Source organism: Astatotilapia calliptera, chromosome 17 (assembly GCF_900246225.1).
Source record: "Astatotilapia calliptera chromosome 17, fAstCal1.2, whole genome shotgun sequence".
Taxonomy (NCBI): domain Eukaryota; kingdom Metazoa; phylum Chordata; class Actinopteri; order Cichliformes; family Cichlidae; genus Astatotilapia; species Astatotilapia calliptera.
The window spans coordinates 38,118,606-38,135,741 of record NC_039318.1 but is presented as its reverse complement, the minus strand read 5'-3'; the positions used below and the strand labels follow the sequence as shown (position 1 = coordinate 38,135,741).

General features: G+C 41.7%; 1 protein-coding gene and 1 long non-coding RNA gene across 4 annotated transcripts in view; one reads left to right on the top strand and one right to left on the bottom strand.

The window, feature by feature from the left end:
- Positions 1-4,541: 4,541 nt before the first annotated feature.
- Positions 4,542-6,164, bottom strand: LOC113008744 (uncharacterized). Its single transcript, XR_003270062.1, has 2 exons — positions 6,005-6,164; positions 4,542-4,632 (listed from the first exon to the last, which is right to left on the bottom strand). It is a non-coding gene; the product is annotated as an uncharacterized LOC113008744 (long non-coding RNA).
- The window catches only part of nek7 (NIMA-related kinase 7), a 61,925-nt gene continuing 50,344 nt past the window's right edge, over positions 5,556-17,136 (top strand). The window contains exon 1 of one of the 3 annotated variants that reach the window (XM_026146423.1): positions 5,556-5,877. In XM_026146423.1, coding sequence (XP_026002208.1) covers positions 5,858-5,877 — 20 coding nt within the window. In that variant the 5' untranslated portion in view covers positions 5,556-5,857. The other 2 variants (XM_026146424.1, XM_026146425.1) reach the window with 2 other exon arrangements.

The window sequence follows — 17,136 nt, the reverse complement described above, 5'->3', positions numbered from 1 at the left end:
AATTCCAACAATGTGGAAAACAGCAAACACTTCAGTCAGTCCAAGAGGAAACCTCAGTCACTGGGGTGCCTGTGCTGCGCTGTGGCAGCGGGGCTGTGTTCCACAGGTCTGACGGGAGGACGGTGGGCGGGTTGACACCGCAGAGCTACAGGAAGCAGGGCTGGAGCAGACACACAAACAAACACAGCCAGCCCCGCTCGGCGCTTGGAGCCGCAGGATAAAAATTCTGGACCAAATCGCGGCCCTGCTCGACAAGTATTTCAGGGGTTTGCTGCTGGTGGCTGTGATGCATCTCATCGGTAATGTTTGTGTTTGTCAGAGCAGTGGCAGCGCTGCTCCTTCATCACGGAATATTAAAAGGTGCACATGGAGAAAGGATATTTGCATGGAAATAAATATATAACAACAGTACACTGTAAGCATTTGTGCACTAAAAGTATTTTCTTTAAATCAGTGAATGCTTTTAAATTCAAATAAAATATCCTCGTTCATGCAAAGGCAAGAACGAGGTTGTGCTCGCAGCAACAGGAGATGAATGCAGGCCCTCTGTCGACTGGTATCCTACTCTGCCTTTCTTCCTTCTGTTAAATGACAGCTGTGTACTACGATGATAGAAAAACAACGCCGACAACAGTGTGTGCTTTCAGTCACACGAGGATTCGTTGAAACACTGTGGCTGATCCCGACATATGTGGTGGTCCAAAAAAAGGGGGAAAAAAGTTCATTTACAGATAAAGCAGATGGGTTTCTGCTCAGCATATAGCGCTTTAGTTTCAGTCTACATCCATTTAATTCCACTTATCCAATTCAAGGTCACGGTGAGGCTGGAGCCGATCCCAGATGGTTGCAGGTTGGCCAGTCCAATCAGTCAATTCAACGTGGATCATGATGTACAATGCAAGAGTGCTTTGATCAAACATGTAAAGCCATCGTGATTTTAGCTGTAAAAACCACCTGCAGAAATGCAACTTTCTGTGGTCAGAGCAGGCTCGTTGGATTTACAAACAAAACATGCATTTGTGCAAATTTTGAAGGGTTTGGTTTTTAACGTCGGCTTAAGCTTGTGACATTTGCAACCAAGGTTTGATATTTGATATGTCTGTCTGGAAAAATATGTTATACGGAAAGGTCAAATGAGAAACCAGCTCCAAGGATGAGGATTCTGCCTGTCATCACAGGGGAAAATCTCCAGGCCCCACGAACCAGGTCGACGTCAGATTCAAATGAAATCAGGAAAAAATAAATACTTTGCTGAGCGTGCATCTAGTTCTAGATGTTGCAAAGCAACAAGTGCAAAACTCAAAGTGTGTTTCTGCAAGCGCACATTGCACGAGGTCGCACATACATTATCACACATTATCGCACGCACGGTGACAGGCGACAGGGTCGAAACAAAGTATGGAACAATCACCGAGGCATAGGGCGCACCTGCAGTTTACATGTTGCTCTGATAGTGTTGTTTCTGTTGTCACTCTGTGTGTGTGTGTGTGTGTGTGTGTGTGTGTGTGTGTGTGTGTGTGTGTGTGTGTGTGTGTGTGTGTGTGTGTGTGTGTGAGATATTCTGCCAGTTCCGCCTCAGTTGCCTCCTCTCAGTGCTAGGCACCCATTTAACCTCACCTCGCACACCAACCACCCTGCTAACTCAGACACACACCGGCACCGTGACACACACATAGACAGATGTCAGAAGGGTGACGATGTGAATGAAACACAGCCCCACAGCTGTGTGTGTGTGAGAGAGAGCTGCACAAGTGTGAGACTGAGGCCTGCCCCTCTGGCTGATGCAGAGCAGGTGGAGAGATCCAGCGTGCTGGGTGTTTGCCAAGAGAAAGGACCACACCAACAAATACGGAGCACATGCAGGGAAACGTAACAGACACGCCGAGCAGACGCGCACAAACAAAAGCAGGCGGTGAAAAGCAGCTTTTGTAAAAGCGATATAGATAGAAATATTATGCCCGTTTTGTCCTTCACGTTATCACAAACTATCTCTCCTGTGCCTCGTTTGCACAGTGCTCTCCACATGCCATAAATCCTCCATTTCTCTGTTGAGCTGTTATTCTATATTTACACCTGTTTGTTATGTGACGGCTCACATCTAGACAACCTTGAAAATGCTGCGATCAAGGCTGATAACTACAGGTTGCGATTGCACTTTGAAGACAAAACAACATTAATTAGCGAATAAAATGGAAATGCAGGCATCACATGCACGCTGCCTCCAAGTTCGCCTGGGTATTTGGAGAGAGAGACGGGGAGATACAACATTTCATACATATTTCCATCTGTAATCCCTCTCTCTTTTCCTGTGATAGCTGTGCTCTGTGAGGTACATAAACAGGATGCTCGTCTGCATTGATAAGGCATGCTTCAGTGTGTGACAGGTCATCTTTGTACTGGAGGAGTGTAACCTCTCAGTTCTTGCTAAACCTTCAGGATGCACGCAGATCCTCTCCCCTCCATCTGCTGGTCTCTATGAAGTCTGCACCCGATCACAGGAGCTTTGACTGCAGCTTCTGTCTCTACCACATTGCAGTCACACCTAACCCCTGAGCCAGATCAACAACACGCAGGAAAATAAAAAGACGCCAACATTTTCTTTTTAAGTGTTTAAAATGTGCTTTCAGCCTCTGGGTGCAAAAAAAATCTGCAAATTTAGCAGTGAAAAGCTGGAATGCACTGAAACCTGCACACAAACAAAAACACTGTGTGGGTCGTGTTCACAGCTAATACTGCTATTGTGCAAATTATGTGAAATTGACCGTTTTTTCTTTATTTCACAGTGTTTGAGTTTGGCCTAAAGTGTGTCATGTTTACAAATAATCAGATGAATTATTGTCTAATTGAGTTGGTCTTTGTATAAACGACTTCATTTTTTAATGTAAAAAAAATTGCAAGTAAACTCAGATTAATTTTAAGCTTTCTGTAGTCTTTTTAGCTTGGATCACATGTCTAACCTCAACAATGCAAATTTCCATATTATTTCAGGTGGGAGTGTTTGGAGTTACGTTTAACTGAAATTCCACTCTTTTTTTGGGAGTGACCAGTATCTGATCTTCCCACATTAGATCACTACTAATCTTGTTTTACATAAACGACTTCGCATCCCGCTGCACCAGTGGTGTCACAGCTTAAGCTCTCTAACATAATAATGATACAATAAATGAGTAGAGGACCACCTGTTTTAGCTAACATCCATTCCCTGCATGCTTCCTTGGAATGCTACAGGATTAATGGGCAACTGTAAAGTACGGTCAGCAGACAGATGTTCATCCAGTGGTTCTAAAATTCCAGGAGGGGTTAAATAATATGGAATATGTTATGGAAACTTTCAGACTATTTTTGTTTGCTAAGCCAATTAACGCTGACTTATGAATAGAATTTTTTTTTATTCCAATTTCTTTAGATCTCTTAAAAACCACCACAAGTGATCAGGCTTTTGAACTGCTGACATTCTGCACACACCATGACACACTCACTACAACCACTGGACTCTACACACTGCCACTTTAAATCTTTACTGCACAAGTTTTTGCACAAACTGTAAATACCAAACAGTTGTCTTACGTTCTAGAATATTTAATAATTTAGTATTTTGTTATTTTTATTATTATTTTCCTCTTTAATATAACTGCACACTTCTATATGTTCATGTAAAGCTGAGGAGCAGAAGCCAAAGAATTTCATGTGGCTACACTGTTTATCTGTACGTGACAATAAAACTTGAAAAATGCCACCGTGTGGCAGACATTAAATAGTATTTTGCTTTGCAGTGTGTTCTAAAAGGTAATCTGAGGAAACTGAACAGGTGGAGGACAAAAGATGAAGCATCATGGCTGATGAACTGATGATGCAGATTTCATGTCCTATAGGAACAAAATCCAGCAAAGACCTGACACAGCGCATGCAGGAGGCATCTCGCCATTCAGCTGATCCACCTGCTGTTTGCCTCGTCAGAAATGGTCAAGAAGCCATTTTTAATAAAATGCCAAATTAAAGTAGAACTGGCTGAAAAGCAGTGGTAGTAGGTTTCATGGAATGATGAATCCAAATCTAAATGACATCAATATGCAACACTCTCATTCATGGATGGGGCTCCCCAGAGCCTAGACCTCAGCAGTGCTGAAGCAGTGTGGGATCATTTTGACAGGAAATGGAACAAAAGGCAGCCAACATCTAAAGCAGACCTTTGAATGTCTTTCAATGAGCCTGGAGAACTATTCCTGAAGACTACTTAAAGAAATGAGAAGAAAGCTTGTCTAAAAGAGTTGAGGAATAAAAGTGGTCATGCTAAATGTTGACTTTCAGAAACTCTGGTTTGGCGCTATACTGGATTTCCGTGTGTTTTCCCAGAGAAATACAACGAAACGAGGTCTAACAACTTTGGTTGTTGTTTTTATTGCCATCACTTATGGAATATCGGAACATTCACACTGCGGCCAAATTCTTGTAAATTCAGGCTCGCTGTCATCAGTTCTCATTTGTGGGAATATCGTTCAGCATGTGTGTTCAAACACATCAGAGTTAAATGTCACACTTACAGTAAAAGGTCTCTGTAAACTCAGCGATTCAACCTACTTCATTTCCCCTGGAGGAAGAACCTTTTCCATGCTGGTTACCTGCGAGCGACACCTGAAAGTTTGGAAAGGAACAGAGCGAAATAGATGAGAATGCTTCCCTTTCTAAAAAAAATATCCCCAAATCAAAAGGAGATCCTCTCTGTTAAATAAACAATAAAAAAAGAACACAAAAAGTTTGCCATTGGTTTAAAGCGCCACATCAGTGCACAGAGCCACTTTTAGAACAATGGAAACCCAACACGATTATTAAACAGTTTTCTACCAAACACGTGGAGGCATGCGTGTTGAACTACAGGAACTCGGGGTGCAGCTCCCCTTGCAGACTGATGCATTACTTTTCATCCATCCATCTAATTATTCCCTTAGAAACCTGAAATTTGAAGATACAAAAGACCATCCCTATCTGTCACTGAGCGGCATTGATCTTATTGAGAGAAAATGTGGGTGTAGAGGAAACCCAATATAACTCATGCCATTAAATTCCACACAGCATTATTCACATACAGAATTGACAGATTTCTGTGAGACGTTTCTTTTAATCTTCAACTGTTGTTGAAGAAAAAGGGGGGAAAAAAATCCCACACTCCAGGCATCTCTCCTTTCTCCATATTTGCAGTGAGGTTAACAAAAAAGGCGATTGAAGTAGGGAGAAAAAACAGCCCCACCTAACTTGTTGATTATTAACAATGGGGATGGGAAGAAGACAGATGTGTTTCTTGTGTATCAGCGCTGTTTGAATTGTCAGTCTGAAATCACTGCTGAAGCTCTTATCAAAGCAAAGTAAGCTGATCAGTTCCAGTTGCGCTCGCTGTCCACGCGAGTCAATCCGCGGCACCATTTTTTGTCAATAAATTCTCCTAATATTCCCAATTACAGACTCTGCGCGTGTCATGTGCACACGTGCAATGATGGCAAGCGAGACTGTGAGCAAATAGCCGAGAGTATGCGTGTGGATCAGTGGATTCAGCGCAACCTGGCTGCCTGAACACACTTAAACCTTCTTACACTGCCTCAACAGATTGTCATGCAAATTCTGAGCAAAGTTGGAATACCAAATATTTTAGTTTTGTTGCAACTTAAGAATGACATCCTAGACAGTGGTGGGCGGTATGAAGAAAAACGCAACGATTCTGAGCAAAGATTGCCATAAAAAAAAAAACCCAAGTCGAGATAATCGCGGGAGGCTTGGACAACAGGCCCACTTGAAGTGGGCCATCTTGCCCTATGAAAGCTAGGACCATCTTCTGTTCAACCACAGAAGTGAACGGGAGACGTGGATGGAATTTGCAACACTAAGGTGCAACTTTTTGGTGTAATGCAACTTCTTTAAACTAAACACAGAGCGATAACTGTAAATCTATTTATCCATCTAAATTATTCGGGTGTGAGCTGCACAGCTTTTGAGGTGCCTGCTATAGACATACCTGTTTTCCTACAATATAAGCAGATGCCACTTGTCTACAAGTGCGTTTGAAAAACCCAGCAGCAATTAAAAGTGAAAAGCTCGAGAAAGAACCGGTAAATGCACCGTAAGTTGAAACAGGAAACTTCTCCTCTGTCCGTAAATAACACGATTCAAAGTAAAGACAGCGCGAGGTGGTGAAGCTGCTCCTTTGAATCTCGCGGTATTTGACAGTTTCCCTTCACTCTTTGACACTCGCCCCTCCCCTGCGCTCCGGGAATGCTGGGTTGTTTACATTACAGTCACACGGGTCAGCGTTGTGGTGATGAGGGGGGCCTAGTAGTGGAGAGTCTGTCCGAAAACACGTACACATCTCGCCTGGCTGTGCGGCACAGGCGCTCTCTGCGAGACAACTTTCCAGCTCAGTCACGGTGCCACGCAGGAACAGAGGCCCACCGAGTCCACTTCTCGCAGCGACCTTGGAAAGAAAGGGAAAGTCAAAACAAAGATAACCGCCATAACCATCAGGAAAAAGCCTCAGCGTGAAGAAGGAATAGCTTAGCAACTGTCTCCCACTTCCTGGTAAGAACTGACACGGCGTTAGCTGAAAGTGAACTTTTTGAAACTCAACTACTGCTAATGAACTCCTCGGAAGCTGTTGCCCTTTGCGCTTTAACTTCCTCGGAAAGTGACAGAAAAGGTTCGTAGTAGTCACCAGTTGCCCTTCAGACACAAGTTTGTCACTCATTTGAAGAAGTTTTTCGAAGTTCGCTAGCTAGGCTAGCTTGTTAGCTTCCTAGCATGTCGCTTTGCGGACTTTATCTTTATAAAACCGGACAGTCGAAGGTGTCAGCAAACGCTTCCAGCTGCTTTGTAACGTTTATATTACAATGTACGCAAAACGGCTTTGTGCTAAAGTGCTAAAGCGGCTAATCCTGCGGTGCCAACGTGACAGTGGACACTTGTTGCTACAATGTTACAGTCATGTTACACGTACTACACAACAGCTTTCAAACAGTAGTAATCGCACACCGCCTCGGTGATGTAGAAGAACACGACTGTCTTTACAGCGTTTCTTTACATCCTTGATTGTCAGTAGTTTATGATGTGAAGGCATTTTTCATGTCAAAGGCTTATTTTGTATAATGTGTCAATAGTGATGTGTTACGTGTCTGTCAACGTCGCTTACTATACTTGAAGTCTCAGCTGTGGAGGAATTCTTAGTCGAGTAGTATAACATCCACGAACATGACTGCAGCGGGGCCAAGGGTTGGATATGGAGTGGGTGCCTTTCATGAACCTCTGCTTGGCACCCATGCTCTGTAAATGTAAACCCAGTAGTTTACATACGCCCATACTGTAATTTTCCCCTGGGTGGAATTTTTTTTTTAATGTGTGACAACCAAGAGACATTTTGATAGAAAAAAAAATGAAGTCAAGTAAATAATTTTGAGGTTTGGACTGTTGGTCTCACGTTCAATAACAATGTGTTCTGATGTTTTATAGATCAAAATCTAAATTGATTTGTCTTACAATTATCACTGATAAGGGGAAAAATAATGCTCTTTTTATAAATTCAATAAAAAAATGAAAAATTTGAAGTGAATCTGCCTTAGTTTAGTTTCTTTTAGTTGTCATATGTGGGCTTGTGTTATTAAACTCAAGCCAAATATATTGTCAGACAATATTGCAAATATATTATTATATGAAAGTTCAAAAAACAAACCCACCTCTGCAATTTCTTTTTTTTTAATCTAGCAAAACATGTAAAGGCGTATTACAAAACACTTGTTTCTTAACCTTTTAGTAATTTTTGGGAAAGGCATACGCGCTTCCAGCTGTCTTTTTGTTCCACGCTGCCAAACACAATAAAACTATACACTTGGTAGATGAGGTTTATTTGGAAGAGAGCTGCTAGTCGTTACAAAGAAGTAATTTATTCAAATAAAAAATAAATCTGAGATCAGGCCTTTCTCGTTTTACTTCCTTTGTTGTGAGTAACAGTAGTTATTGCAAAACCTTTACACACTCATGGCGTCCACAGTTTTGTTGGAACTTTGTAATTTCTCATCTTTAATTTTGAACGTAATAATATTAAAAATACAAATTATAATAATAATGGCATGAGTAGAAAAACAAGTTGGGGGAAAAAGGAGTGAATACAAGCCAAAGGCACAGCAAACAAAACAAATACCACCAGATTTCCCTGCACAGGTATGTGGGCGGCTTCATCTCCGCTAAGCCTAATCATCTCGGGGTCAGATGTAGGTTGAAAGCAGTATCCCGTGCCACGTTGCTGTCGCTGCCTATCACAGCCAAATATTTCAGGCGTCGTACTATCACGTTTGGCTACGCTGCAGAGAGATGATTCAAACCAGAGTTAGTGGGAGCTGACATACCTTGTTGACCCAATTATTACTCACTTCTCTGTTGCCACATCCGATTATCGTCAGACAACAGGCTCGAGTCTGCCAGCGTCATCAGGTGATTGAGATGAACACTGGCTGGCTCTGTGAAGTTGACTATCAAGGAATGTGTCATGAACCGGATGATCAGAAAATGGCTGCCAAATGTTTGCATCAGTCTCTGTGATGAGGGATTTCTGCCAGTAACATCCCACTTTGAACGTGAGCTGATGAGAGGTGGATTACTTTTGACAGGCTCTGGCAAAACTTGGCTGTTTAGCCCCGTTCTGTTGTTTGGATTTAATAAAAGTGTTACTGAATGGCAGCTCGGGGGAAGTAGAAACTGAAAATTGTTCATATTAGAAATTATTTAAGTCATTATTTATTGTAAGAGACACTGACGATGCCATAAATTGAAGAAAAGTTTTGTTTTAGAAGCACAGACATGGATATTTGATGGCGCCCGGGGTCCCATACATGCACATTGTCTGATAGCAGCACGACCTTCAGAGCGAGGACTGAAATGCCATTCATCGGTGTGGAGAAATGTGCAGCACTGCAGCGGTGATTTAGCACAGTGGAATTTACCAAATAGCTCAATCTTGTGTGAGTTTCCTGTTTTAGCCCTGAAGCCGCCCCCCCCTCCTGGATTAAAGATCAGATGAGACATTTGTCATCTGACCACTTTTAACAGTCATCTTGCCTTTGGGTTTTCACAGAGAACAGAAAAAATGTTGGCTCTTTTCTTTGCTTTCACAGAGCATATTTGAAGGAAGATGCTTCCCGAGGCCATTTCGAGCTACATTAAACGCTGTCTTTTGCATGATGTCAAAGACCTTGGCCAAGCATTGTGCAGAAAAAAAACTGGCAAAAGTAGCAGATCACTGTATAGGTTTCTCTGTTGTTCAGGTTTTGAGATTATTTGCACATAAAAAAATAGAAATATAATATAATGGCTAAGATTTCTTTAAAAAAAGAGCATTTCAGTATTGAGTCTTTCATTTCCAGGCTTGGAGTTTAAAATAGGTTCTTTGGCAGTGAGAGTGGGATGTGTGAGCAAGCTTCACACTCCTTAAATTGCTGGCTCGTCAATATTTTTCATATCCATCTCCCCTCTTTGTTATCAGGGGTCGCTGATGTTTCAAGTATTCAAATATCCTTGGTGGATGCCTCGCAGCTCCTTACGTCACGGGAAACTTCTCAATTTCACTGTGGCACTGATGCCTTTTCTCATTGGGTTGTGTAATGCTCTGGGGGAAACCCACTACAAAGACATGCAAACACAAAATTACTGACCTAGGACCTCATTCAAAGTTTATTAAATGCTTTCAGTGCCCGTGGGTCAGCTAATGCTAGGACCGTGGAGTATCATTGAAATGAGAGGAAGGGTTGATTCACATCTTTGCTGTTCTCTTTTTTTAAACAGTCTCTGAAACCCTTTATGAAAGAACTGTGTTTTTATATAATCGCTCTATTAAAGCAATTAAGTAACTAAATGGTGCAATTATGCAAAGGTTTTTTCAGTGTACATTGAGAAAGTTAAACAAGACCTGTTTTAAAATAATGTTCATGTGCACAGCAGACAGAGCTTTAAATGAAGACTGAATAATTTCAGCACAGTTAGCAGTTTTGATTTGGAAATTGCTTTTTAATAAAGCTGCTGTAGGAGATAAGCGTGGCTCACGCTGTACACTCGTTTTCGTTTTGCACAGTTTTGCCAAATTAAGTAATTTGTGCAGGATCAGTAACTGACAGCACGTTTGCATTTTAACACTCTGTTTAGATGTTGGTAGACTAGCTGCTCATGCAGTGTACTGCAGATATTAAGTAGATGAACAGGTGTTTTCACAATGTATATTACTTGGTTATCTATACACCTAGATATATTACAGTAGTCATACACAGTGCATTATTGCATTATTACTCATTTGTTTTACAATACCCCCAAATTGTAAGCATAGGCCTGTAAAATCCACTATTGATCAGGGCTTAGCCTGCAGGTTAAGTCATTGTATGACTGAAGTACCAAAGCCATCTCGGCATATTGTGAACTGTGCTGTAAAGATGGTTCTCCAGCAGCTCCGTCGGATTTTTATCGGTGATCACTCTGCAGTCGTCCCCTCTCCCTCTCTATCGCTTTTGATTACCCACACACAAAAATACAAATCCCTCAGGATACAAATTCACTTTCACAGAATAATTACAAGATGCTATATGCCACAGTAAACAGCACATCAGTGACAGTGACAGTATGCATTTGTCATGAGATGAGACAAAAGCAGAATGAATTTGCACTTATGAACAGAAAGAGAGGAGGATTTTTGTGTGTGTTGCATGCTGAGTGTGCTATGGGCATTTGTTCCAACCTCACCACAAATAAGCCTTAATGTTTCACACGGGATTTGCTGCCGAAGAGAGGAAATTTGTATTAGAGCATTTTGTTTTGACAGATTGTCTGTTTTACCCTTCCCCTTTTTAGTGTGAAAATCTGGGGACATTTTTGCTCTCTCTTGCAGTCTTTGTTCTTTTTTTACAGTTAGTTTTTTTTCCATTTCTAGTGACGTCAGAGATAAAACTGCAGGATTCATTTTAGGGAACTTTTTTTTGTCGTTGTGATCAACCATAAAATAGATGATTTGCACTGTGTTCACTGCTCCAAAAGAAAGGAAGTAAATGCCCCATTCAAATGCTGATACTACCCCATTACCATGATATCTTCAGAGCAGCAAGACTATCTTCTAAAAGGAAATTGCTGTGACCCGTTGCACTCAGAGATAGGGCTGTTGGATATAACGATATAGATCGGATGACGATATGAAAACGTCTGTCATTTGTTTCGTGGTGTCGCAAAATAAACTGTTTACGTCAATAATTTTTCATCGTTTTGATGGTCACCGTAGAATTTCTCTCTTGTATTTAACATAACCACACTACGGACGGACAAGGATATGTTTTATGCGTTGTTGTTAGCAACAACGACGGTAACACCATCGCGTGTCCGCTTGTTTATTTTCCACATAAACCTTTCACAATAAAGCTCAAGATCCTGTTGAGATTTTTCAAAATAAACGGAGTCACATGAAATAGTATGCAGAGTGTTTATGTATGAGAAACAAAAAAACAGCCGTCAGGTGCAAAAAAAAAAAAACCTTAGAAGAGGCTTTTCCCTGCAGCACGTCCTGTAATAAATACTCAGAAAGAAAATTGCAGCCGTTTCAACTTATGTAACACTGGACTCCAGGTAACGACGCCCAGCTGAAAACACTTCACGCAAGTCGAGTTGTTAGAGTTTGACAGAATTTACAGAAAATGTAAAATATTTGCGATTATATATCGTTGTTGGGACGATAAATGTCTGATATGAGATTTTGGTCATATCGCACAGCCCTATTTTAGAAATGTGTCACTTGTATTTCTAATGAGCCGAGTTGTATACAAACTTCTATAAAGCTGTTATATTATTTACAACTTGTAACGTAATGTATGCTTATTTTATCATGGTCAGGTGGTACATGTTGAAAATACAGACTTGTAATAATTAGGTGTAGATAAATATAGGTAGGTGACATAAATCACTTGGGTCGTAGCTAAAATGAAGAAAGGGTAAAACCATACTCTTTTATTTGAATCCGTTTCACGACGCTTCATTTACATGTGGGAGACATCTTTCTTCTGCCCCTCCTCCCCCCCTCTGTGTTTGTACCCTGACTCACTGCAGTCCTCTGTGGTCTCCCTGGTCTCTCGGTTTGGCTCGGGGCTTAGAGGCTGTGGTCAGTGCCTGAGGGCATCGAGAAGGAAGAGGAGTCGTAATGAAAAGGTCCTCTTAACTCCTGCTGCCAAAACTGCCCTCAATCCCCTTTGTCTCACTCTTTTTCCACTTCCACATCACCCATTTCTTCGATTTGTCCCATATTACTGCTTCTCATTTCAGACGCTCTCCCTGACCTTGGCCTCTGTGACTCCTAAGCCTCTTCCGTTAATCCTCATCAAGTTGCGGGCGTCCGAACATGTTGGTTTGATGGCTTTTCATAGTATTTACTCTGAGCCTGTTGCTAGTTATTATTTTAATAACACCATTTGAGAGGATTTGTTATCCATGCATTTATCACATGAGTCTCTCACAGTGAGGAGAGACTCATGTGATAAATGCATGGATAACAAATCATAGCTTAATATTAGAGGTGCAACGATACACAAAATTCATGGTTCGATATTTTTTCAATACAAAAAAATGTTCATGCCTTTCTTAATATGTAATTTATTAAAATTATAAATATATATTTTAACTCAAAAGTACAGTTTTTAAATTTAATGTTGCTGAAACAACAAAATAATAATAAAAAATAAATCTATCTGATTGAGGAATCCCTCATCTTTGGAAAAGAGAGTTTATTACAGAGAAATGGCTCTTTCAAAATAAAAGCTATACTATACGCTTCTTCTGGGCTATATTCTCAGCAGCATATTAAACATATCAGGTCCCCATAAGGAGAATCCTGTGCTAACGGCTGTCTAAATGACTCGGCTAAAGTTTGTAGCATGCGTGCTTGTTGTTTTTGTCTTTGCACTAGGATGATGTCGGAGTAAATGTGCAGTCATATTCGTTGTGTTCCCACTAGTGCTGTCAGCGTTAATCTGAAATGACGTTAACGCCACAACACGGCAAATCTCCGTTAACGAGCTACCGCGGATCGCCCCGTGCGTGGGGCTGGACGGCCAACACGTTAACGAGCTAACTGCGCTAACACACTAGTTCCCACCCATGTAATTGAGCATTGCATGGCACATCCAACATACTCTTTTACTTTTGTCCATCAGGGTCATGCTTCACATAAAGACCAAAATAGTTCCAAAGGCCAGATCTGAATGAGGGTGGGGGAGGTTCAATTTGCCATGTTGCAAAGAGCTTAGCTTCTGTCTTGCTAGCTTGCGCTGCGCTCAGTGGATCTGCGCTCGACAGTGCAGCCTAGGCGGAGTAGTCGAACGCAGATCCACTGAGCTCTCAACACAGACAGCATCGTCAGAAGAAAAGTTGATAAAATAAATAAAAAATTTGTATTGTTCATACATATGCGTACCGAACCGAAAGCACTGTATCGAACGGTTCAATACCGATACGAGTATCGTTGCACCCCTACTTAATACTGGTGTTCGGTTGGTCAAAGTCAAGGTAATTTTTTTATAAAGGAGCAGTTTTGTGGCTTCAGTGAGATTAATCTGGGCAGAGTGAGACCGTGAGACAAAGTCTGGAAGTGAGTTTTTGCGCCAAGACAGTTTATTTTCTTGCTCAAAGAGTTTTTATGGCATGCTTCAAAACAACTGTGGCTTTGAGTTTGTTGAGCAACTCGAGATACAGGAAAGATACAAAGTTACAATGTTTGACGTGCCCCTGTGTAGCGGCGTGCTGTCAGACGTGTGCCATGTTGACAAATGTTAGCGGGTCTGACTTGGTGCAGACAATCGACTCAGGCGCACATTCAGACATGATCGGTCTGAGTGCATGCACACACAGAGACCCTGCTCTTAATGACGGCGAGAAGTACACATTTAAAAGCATGGTGGTTTCACTTCATGAGGGTTGTTAAACCACAACAAGTCCTATCTGTTTATCTTCCCCTCAAAAAGCAGGCATGTCTGAGTAAAGCTAACCTCTATCAGGATGTTGTCACTTTAACAGACTGATTAAGCCAGCAGTGCTACACATCTTAACTGGAAATGTCTCAACTCTGTCCTCTTGTTCTTGCTTTACCTCTCCTGGGAGTCCTTTCTACCTGGGGCCTCGCCTCAGTCTCCTCCTTCCTGCCCTGTCTGGCCCACAGTCTGGGAGGCTCGCAGCCTGAGAGGCTCGCAGCCTGACTCCCCCAGAGCAGCAGGAAGCTGTAGCAGCAGGAGTTAGGCCTGCGTGGCACTGCCGGCTGGCTCTGTCAGAAGTCCTGCCAAGTCAAGGATGAGAGACCTTTGCCAGTGTGGTATTGGGGCATCAAATAAAATATTTTACAGATGTCTGATGGCAGACGTCGGGAGACAGCAGAGGCTTACTCGGGCCTAGAGTACGGGGTCTTTAAAGTACAAATGATGAGTGTTAATGTATATGTGTTTAGTATTTATGATAAAGAATATGTGTTTACTTATAAATGAAGGAAAAGGCTGAATAAAGTGGTCCCTGTAGGCCGAGGCTATCAGGAAGTAGGCGTGTGGCAGGAGGAGGGAGGTAACGTGATCTGATTTTTGGTTTGGCTGCAAACAGAGTGATTGATTTGGTTTGGTTATGTTTGAAGAAGAGGAGAATCCGATGCTGCTGAACTGTGAGTGCTTGGCTGGGTTCCCAAGCAGTTCTGGCTTGACAGTTTAACAGTGAATATTTAACATTGCACCACACTGCGAGGCTTGGCTGTAAACAGCAGCCAGCAAGCAGCAAAGCAGGAAAAGCTTGCGTGACGCTGGGCCTTGGTTGTGAAGCCCACCTTAAAACAACACACAAGCAGAAAGCTCATCTTGAAGTTGTGATTTTAGAAAAAGGCAGATGGCATGGGCTGGTGGTGTCAAACTGTAAAAAAACCCCACCAGGATACCCTGATGAAAGCAGCTCCCGCGTGCTTTGAACAGCGAGTCTGTCATGGTTGGTGTCTGCTGTGTGGCTCCAGGTCAAACTGTGATACGCAACTCCTGGAATTTGCGCTTTTTAAGTTTTTTTATGTTCAAATCATCTGAGGGAGAAAAAAAAACAGGTGGGAAAAACAGGAAGTCTCATTAATATTAATATTGTAATGTGTGAAAGAAAGAGGCAGGAAAGACCTATCTGATTTAGCTGCTTTCAACCCCTGTTGGGGATCTTCTCTCTTTCCATCTCTCCTTTTTTTCCCCTTTTGCTTCAGTCTTTCTATGCAAATATCGGTAACTGACATTTTCATTTTCGGAATATTGTCAACTCTATTCTGGTATAAATAAACCTGACTTTGGTAAAGTATCAGATATACTACATGCAAAAGAGTGAAAGATTGTGCCAGGTCTGCTAAACACCTACGCAATTTATACTTTTAGCTTGCTAACAAAGCTTGATTGCATTAGCAGCCCAGATGTCGCACCCATCTTTTATCTACTGTATTTTTCGGACCATAAGGTGCATTAAGCTAACCTGGTATTGTGGATGGATTATCTCAGTTGTTCTCCTGACTGAAGTTTGGTCCGTTTACAGCATCCTGCCATGCGATTGCATTTGTCTCTAACCATCAGGAACCTTCACGTTAACTTTTATCGAGTGGAAAAAAGTTAGCGTTCATCCGGGTCGAGGTCAGTAAGCACAACCAGAATTCATACATAAGGCACACTGTCGATTTTTGAGAAAATTAAAGGTTTTTCAGTGCGCCTTATAGTAGGGCTGTTCGATATAACGATATATATCGGATGACGATATAAAAAAAACATCTATCGTTTCATTTTACTCTATCGTTTGTTTCGTGGTGTCGCAAAATAAACTGTTTATGGCAATATTTTTTTATGGTTTTGATGGTCACTGTAGCGGTTATATTAATTCATTAAAGTTCTCTCTTTCTCTTATATTTAATATCACCACACTACGGACGGACAAGCGCCTGTTTTTATGCGTTGTCGTTAGCAACAACGACGGTAAAAGCATCCACATAAACCTTTCACAATAAAGCTCAAGATCCTGATCCAATCTAATGTTAAAGTGACCAGAGTGATGTCTGAAAGACCTCCAGACCTGGAGCTGTATGCCTGTGGTTGTGTTTGTGCAGTTAACATACATGAATGAAAGCACTCACAGTAAATTTGATAATAATTTGAAATGTTAGAATAAAGTGACCTTTGTCAGCCTTTGTGTAACTGTCATCCTGGACAGGACCACGAGGTGATGCTCATCAAATAATCCCAGAATACGCACATGCGCTCAGTTTTAGAAATGTTAAAGATCACATTACATATATTTATGTTGCAGTGTGATGGGACACAGCTCTACTGGCTAGTAATTAATGTTGAGTGGAATCCCAAACAATTCTTATAAATGAAACACAACAACAGGAATTCCTAATTTAATCTCCACACAGTGGTATCGTGTGCAACAGTTCATAACTCCTGCATGTGACGCTCGGTGTGAAAAGTAATCGGGTACATTTGTTGCATGAAGATGAGTCGAGGGCATTTTGATTCAGCTGTCATTCTGTTAAGCTCCGCTTGGCTTTGATTTCTAGAAATGAGGCTGATTTGTGGAGTTTTACAGATGCTGGGTAAATATAGGGCACAGTCCAGCCTCCGTGTGAGGGATGGTGGAACAGGTCTGACATCTCTCATGAACTGAAAAGGGAAATCCCTTCAGGCACAGACTAGAGAGGAGGCATAAGGGAGGAGGGCGAGAACGGAGAGAGGTGCGACCCCTTAGGGGTAACGGTATTCTCCGATCGTCAGATCCTTACACATACTCACATACAGCGATGCTCTGTCGGCGTGCCAGGTAATGCGCTCATGCAAAGAAGGACGAGTGCCTGAGGAATAAAAATAAACATTGAAATGTTTGTGTGTGTAGTTATGCTTCTGTGCATGTTTTATTCTCATGTGCAAGTTTATGTTTTTATATGATATCGGGACCAAAATTGGGAGTTTTTGCCAACTACAGTCGGTGTACTGCAGCCTGCTCACAACATGGGTCAAATGGCGTTACCAGGCTTGTTTTACTTGATTGCATTGCTGCATTAAAAAAGGACAGAACATACTGTACATGTCTTCCCTGAAA